At 32.8% G+C, this 7,140-nt stretch overlaps 1 protein-coding gene across 1 annotated transcript; it reads right to left on the bottom strand.

Annotated features, from left to right (window-relative positions):
- On the bottom strand, window positions 1–1,666 carry LOC110265664 (inactive protein kinase SELMODRAFT_444075-like). Its single transcript, XM_021108799.1, has 2 exons — window positions 1,112–1,666; window positions 1–587 (listed from the first exon to the last, which is right to left on the bottom strand). Exons 1-2 carry the CDS (start codon window positions 1,440–1,442, stop codon window positions 142–144), a joined length of 777 nt encoding a protein of 258 aa, XP_020964458.1. The 5' UTR covers window positions 1,443–1,666; the 3' UTR covers window positions 1–141.

Below are 7,140 nucleotides of genomic sequence, written 5' to 3'. Positions count from 1 at the left end.
GTTAACCGGTTAGTTATTGTAGTTAGTTAAGTTAGATTTCTAACTACAAATATATTACTAACTATCTAACCTCCTAACAAACTTCCCAGTTAGATAACACCAAGAGAATAAAAACATAAGATAAAACAAACCAATAAAAAACTATAAACACTTACCAAATAAATGCCAACCAAGAGACCTATTGCAGATATACTCGTATATAAGAATATTTCGGTTTTCTTTGCAATAAAAACCCAATAGCATAACTATATTCTTGTGGCGAGCGAAGCTTAAGACATAGACCTCGGAATGAAACTCCGAAAAGCCTTGTGAGCTTTCCTCTTTCCTTACCTTTGCTGCAATTTGCTGTCCATCTTTAAGAACACCCTTGTAAACATGACCATATCCACCTTCACCTATTAGGTTATCCTTTGAAAAATCATTTGTTGCTTGCTGTATTTCAGAATAGGTAAACCTCGTCAACTCATTGACAGACAATTCGGTCCTTATCTTGCATCCAGAACAAAGAAGTGGTGGTGTAGAGCCTCCTTGCTTTTGGCCAACATGAGAGTTATCGGTATGCTTATGTTCTCCTTTCATGCTTACGCCTGGAAGATAGAGATAGTGTGTGAAGTAATACTTATTGTCAAGGAGTCTGTTATCTCAAAAGTTTAAGCTGATAAGAAAAAGCACACGAATGATTATATTTCTAATATGCTCCTTCACACAAGAACCTCTTTTGTAGGGCTGACAATGGGTAGGGTAGGTAGGCCCTAATCCTACCCGTGTTGAAAATTTCATTAAAACTCTATCTTATTCGCAGGTTGAGGATCTCTCAACTCTAACCCTATTCTCACCCTAAAATTCTAAACTCTACTCTATCCTAATCTCTCAATTGAGTGAATTTTGTATAGACTTTATTTTTTTTAATTTGTCTTATACTATTCTTTTTCTTTTTTAGGAGATAATAAGGATCGAACTCCGACCTTTTGATTGTTGAAACTTTGATACTATACTACATGATATTACTTCTCCTATAAACTTAAGCTGATAAAAAAATAGATAGTTATATCTCTAACACACTTATAAAAAGCATACTTATGCAACTAAGAATTCAAACAAGTTCCCTAACCTGATCTTTCATGCTTAGAAGGTCCAGATTCTAGTGAAGAACTCTGCTCCCATACGTCAGCGTTTGAATGCTTTGTATAGCTCTTAATCATGGCAGAGGTATCTGAAGAAGTTAACATATAGGGATAACTTTTGAAAGAGATAATAGATTGTTGTTCAATGTCTTCAATACTTTGGCAATCTGCTAAAGAGACAAACTTGTAAAAGGAATAGACAGGCTTTGTTTCGGTGATTGTTGTAATGTTTGCATGATGGGATCTCCAGATATCCACAGAGAAGTCATCTTTAACCAATCCAACCCTGAATGGTATCCTGTTCAGGTAGAATCTCATGTCGCGCCGAAGGTGCCTGTCCAAATTTGCCAGATTTCATTGAAAACCATTTGGAATAAGGAGCATCCGAAAAGGTGGACGAAATATACTCTTTGGAGGGTAAGTAAAAGATTGAACTAGAAATTTTTATGACACAAATACAAGAGAAGCCTAACATCATAACCAACTTCAAGTGGAATTTGGTTTTGTTAGATTCTTTTCGGAGAGAATTCAATTGATAAAAGAATCTAATAGATCATGCAGAAGAACACGGTCATATCCTTGACCAAACACTACAGCTGAAGACATATATATATCTATAGAAGAAAGGGAAAAAAATAGAAACAATGAAAGTGTTAAAAATGTAAAAAAAAATTAGAGTCCTTTCTATATACAAGGTCATACCTATCAAGTATAATCCATGATACATTGTATCTTGTAACCTCCTGTAAAATAACCTGTCTAAGAGGAAAACCTGCAGTGACTTTAACTTCAACGCTAACCTGGACATAAAACGCAGAGTCAATTACCATAACATAAATAAATAAAAATATTACTGTAATGTAAAAATGCTATATGCAAGAATCGTGTGTTTCTTTCACTCTTCAATCATCCTTTGATACTCTGTACTTCAGAATCCTGTGTTTCTTTCACTCTTCATTTAACTATCTATGACTATGATGATAATAGCATGATATTTGCAAAGCTCTTTTACAATTTATCATACCCCTACACTTTTAAATTCTTCATGACTTGATAAAAGCTCAATTGCATATGCATCGGCTTTCTTTTTAACTTGTTCCTCCATTGCTCGAAAGTTTGTACCAAACATAGACTCGGGGCATGCTATGGTCTGGTACCCCACTGCCATAGAAAGGAACACAAGGGTCACAAAATCAGTAAGACATATTGAAGGAAATGTGTCTCTACTTTGGTAGCTTTCGCTGCTTACACATTTTCACACACACAAGAGTTATAGCTGACGTGAATCAGTGTTATGAAACCTTACAATATCCTTAGCTCAGTTGGTTTAAGAATTCAATGAGAGATGAGATAAAATTTTGTGTAATGATATATGAAATGTAGAGAAATATAATGGAGGAGTAAGATAATCACTAAATCAATATGCATAACCTTAGTCTGTCACGTTCACTAATTAATGTTAGCTAACTAAACTTATCAGCACCCTAGTACTAACTAACTAACTAATATGTATATTGATACTGCCTGTACAAGTGGATTCTAGTACGACTATATTACAGTAGTTATAGTGATTATATAAGTGTTGTTAAAATTAAAGTTATGTTTTTTTATTTTTACATTTTAAAAACCATTTTAGAAAACGTTGTTTAATAATAAAAAAGTATTATTTTAATTTTAATAACATTTTTTAAAATACCATTATCTCTGTAACCACCGTAACATAATAATAAGAATGACCATAAAGTCATCTATATATGCTAAAAGTTGGTGTATGTGGAGAACATAACACTCCTGCATAAAGACAGAAAACTGTATATGTGTTACTAATAAATAAGGTAAAGCACTCACTGGGGTTAAGCACCCTATGCAATACACAGAACACAAGCAACCTGTCACCAGCAGAGAGAAGATCGCCCTTTTTTCTTATGTTATCAAGGATTAGCTTAATCTCATTCTCGCTGCGGTCCTTAGTGGCGTCGCATGCAATCACCACATAAGGAGAAGAAGTAGCATAGCAAGAAGAAGAAGAAAAAGAAGAAGAATGAGGGTTCTCCATGTACACTAATATATCTGTGTTTCAATGGAACTCTTGCACCGCACCCTTTTATATGCTGATGATGTTGATTACGATTATGAAAATGACAATGACAATAATGCTTAAATCTTGAATATTGTTTCCAGAGAGGGTGGTGAAAAAGAAGAGTACATAGCATGATATTTTTGGTATTGAATTGTTTTAGAATGAGTGATTGTCCAATAATCCCAGGACACACAAGCTAAGCTTATTCTTTGGGTATCAAAAACAATGATAATAACCATCTTAGGCTAAATGTGTGGGATGATCAGTAAGTGCAGCCTGTGAAGAAAACAAGAAATAATATGCTTCAGGATATTCTTTTGTACGGAAACATGACTCTGGAGTCTGGAAGGTGCTTAGGTTGCCGCCTTGTACAGTGCTAAAACATAAGGAAGAGTACGAGGTACGTGAAGACGCAAGCTTGGCTGTACCTTCTCTAAAATGCTCCCAAGAGATACTGATTCCTTTTCTATTTCAACCAATTTTTAATAAATTTAATTTTAATATATTATTATAATATATTTAATTATTATTGGAAAATTGAATTGAGTCATTGTAGTTAATATTAACTATTGCTTTAATTTTAATTTGAAAAAGCAAATAAATAAATTAATTGCACTACTAAAATTATTTTACAAAACAAATTCAAAAAATTAATTATATTATAAGGCAACTCAATCAACCTCTTTTATTTTCAATTTTAAAATCTGAACAATTAAGGTAGTGGAGTCTTTTTTTCAATGGACTTGTTTTTTTAAGGTTCTGAAAACTGGATCGATTATCGAATTGTTCTAATCATTGATTCACTAGTTTATTACTCCAACTAATCCAACCGTGGTTCAATAAAAAAAACTGTTTTAGAATAAAATAATAAATAAATTATAAATAAATTTTTTAAAATATAATTATAGTTTAATATAAATTTTAAAATATCTTCTAAATTTAAAACACTATATAAAATGTCATTAACTAACGCCATATGATATAATCAATACAAACTCAAAAGTTAAATAATAAAAAAAAAAATCTAAATATTAAATGATAACATGAAAATTTGTCATCAATCATCAAAATTCGCAAGAACTTATTGCAAATTTGTTTCGGGAGAATCATTTTCATCGTCATTTCCACCCTCTTGAATAGAAGAATCAAGAGATGCAGCATAAAGACCACTACTACAACCGCCACTTTGATATAAATCAGCATCAATATCACCTAATAAAATACACATATTATCATTGTATTAAAAACTAACAACGTTCTAATAAATCATCAGAAAATAAACTATAATACTCACGCAATAAGTCATCCACATTATTAGAAAGATTAGGCTCTTTTTCTACAATCTCTTCCGTCACCCAAAAGTTAACTAAATTGATATTTTCATAATCAATTGGATCATATTGTATATTTTACTTTCTTTTTTCTTTTTCTTTCTTAAAAAATTAAATACAACACATGAAAAATTAATAATTTACAAATTTGTTATCATAAAGATTACATATGAAATACTATGAAATTACATGAAACATATATTACCTGAATTTAAGCCACAAATTATAAGTAACATAAACAATATCATTTAGTCTATTATACTCCAATCTATTTCTTCGTTTTGTATGAATCTGATAGAAAAAGGCTCCAATTCTTTTCATACCCAGAGAAAGTAGATGATTGGCTAAGAATGTGAACAGCTATCTTTTGTAAACATGGAGTAGAACTACTGAACAACTTTCACTATTCATCTACCAATTATAAAACCATAACATATATATTAATAGTTATTAATTAAGAAAATGAAAGCATAAAATAAGTTACTATTAAACTAATATTCTTACCAGGCTTTGATAGAGGATAAATGTCGGTCTAGAATTTCTCAAAGGAATTTCGTTGCAAGCTGGTGCAGAATTTATAACCCACAAACTAACTGGCAAGTGCATTGGGTCGTACCAAGTAGTACCTCAAGTGAATGAGGGTCGATCCCACGAGAATTGATGGATCAAGCAATAATGGTCAAGTGATTTACTTAGTCAGACAAACAGAAAATAGTGTTTGGGTCTCAATTGCATCAAACAGTAATTCAAAGAATCAGAAAAACAGGCAGTAAACAAGTTACGAATAATATATAGAGAAACAGTTAAGGCTTTAGAGATATCTATCTTCCGGATTGACTTTTCTTATAAACTATTTTAATTATGCAAGATTCAATTCATGACAAACTATATATGACTAAACCCTAATTTCTTAGACCTTTTTAGCCTCCTCTAACCTTCATCAACCGCCAATTCCTTGGTCACTTAATTCCAATTAGAGGGTGAAGTTCAATTCTAGTTATATGCCCCAAAAAACCTAATTACCCAAATATAAGAGGATTATATGTCACGTATTCCGTTAAGTCCAGATAATTAAAAATTTAGGAGAAATTGTTTTCAAACTGTTGTTCAAGTAAAGAGCTTTTCCAAGTTATACAAGAACTCAATTAGAACAAGGGTTATACTACCGTTCCACCCAAATTCATAAGATAAAGAACGAAAACAATTCTTGAAATAGAAATCAGTACATGAATTAAAATAGAAAAATAATAGTATCAATCCATACAATAGACAGAGCTCCTAACCTTAACAATGGAGGTTTAGTTGCTCATGGTTCAAAGAGAAAACAAGGATTCTATAAAACTGTAAATTGCGAAATCAGGTAGAAGAGAAGAGATGAGTCTGAATGGCGGATTCTTTTTCCTTTTATATCTAGTCCTAATTAATGTAAAATATATTTTCTAAACTAAATAATATTTTTTTCTAATTATAAATAAAATAAAAGTTTAACCAAAATAAATTAATTGATTCTCGTAGCCTTTGGAATGCATTGGGGACCACTCCTTCATTAACGTCCACGCCGAACTTGAGAATTTCCAAGTTCAGCGTGGAGGAGTCAGTGGCTAAACTTGTGCTTTTCTTGAGTCCACACTGAACTTGAATTAACCCAAGTTCAGTGTGGAGTAATGCGCGTGACTTCCTTTGGTGCGTTGGACTGGCGCTGAACTTGAGAAAGCTCAAGTTCAGCGTGGAGGAGGCAGAGTGTTTTCTTGGAATTCTTCATGTTGACGCCGAACTTGAAGAACTTCAAGTTCGGCGTGGAAGAGGCAGCAACAATTCTTCACTCTCTCCATTCTCTAGTCTTGACTTAAACTCTGTGAAATTCGTCCAAACTGCTATCTGAAATAAACAGAATTACACACAACTCAAAGTAGCATTCATAGTGGCTAAAATATATTAAATCTTGATTGAACTTAGCAATTCAAGTGCAAATTCACTAGAAAAAGATAGAGAAGATGCTCACGCATCACAACACCAAACTTGAATTGTTGCTTGTCCTCAAACAACCAAAATTAGTACATGATCAAGATGTGAATTTGCATGAGAAGCGAGAGTTCAGTTATGCTCATGTCTCTTCTTGAAGTGGGGTTTATCTATTGTAATTCTGAACAATTTTGGCATCTCACTCTTTTTTGAATCAGAGAAATGTCACTGTCATTTGAAATTATAATTCGGATCATATTATGAGTTCTCTGATCTTTATACTTCCGTTTAATCCTTGAACACAGTAGACATCCTTTACTTCTCAATGAATTGGTGCTTTGCACCTTGAGTCTAGCCGTGACTTTAAATGTTCTGTCTCAAGGGTTAATTGACACAAGAACACCACAAGCACTTAACTGGAGAACTCTCTTTAAGTTCTGATTTTTCTTTCAGCTGCTCCCAGACAGTGGTGCTCAAAGTCTTTGGCAGACTCTGCTAAATGCAATTGGCCTCGACTCTAAATGTTTTGTCTCAAGGATTACTTGACACAAGAACACCACAAGCATATGACTAGAAAAACAACTCTTTGAGCTTTTAATCATGTCTGACCTCCCTAGTCATTAATGCTCAGAGCTTTGGACCT

Source organism: Arachis ipaensis, chromosome B08, assembly GCF_000816755.2.
Source record: "Arachis ipaensis cultivar K30076 chromosome B08, Araip1.1, whole genome shotgun sequence".
Taxonomy (NCBI): Eukaryota; Viridiplantae; Streptophyta; class Magnoliopsida; order Fabales; family Fabaceae; genus Arachis; species Arachis ipaensis.
This window is presented reverse-complemented; position numbering and strand designations above follow the sequence as displayed.

Coding starts and splice junctions, on each gene's coding strand:
- LOC110265664 (XM_021108799.1), bottom strand. CDS start 1,442: ATGAGATTCTACCTGAACAGGATACCATTCAGGGTTGGATTGGTTAAA. Junction 588..1,111: donor TTCTAAGCATGAAAGATCAG/GTTAGGGAACTT, acceptor TCTATCTTCCAG/GCGTAAGCATGAAAGGAGAA.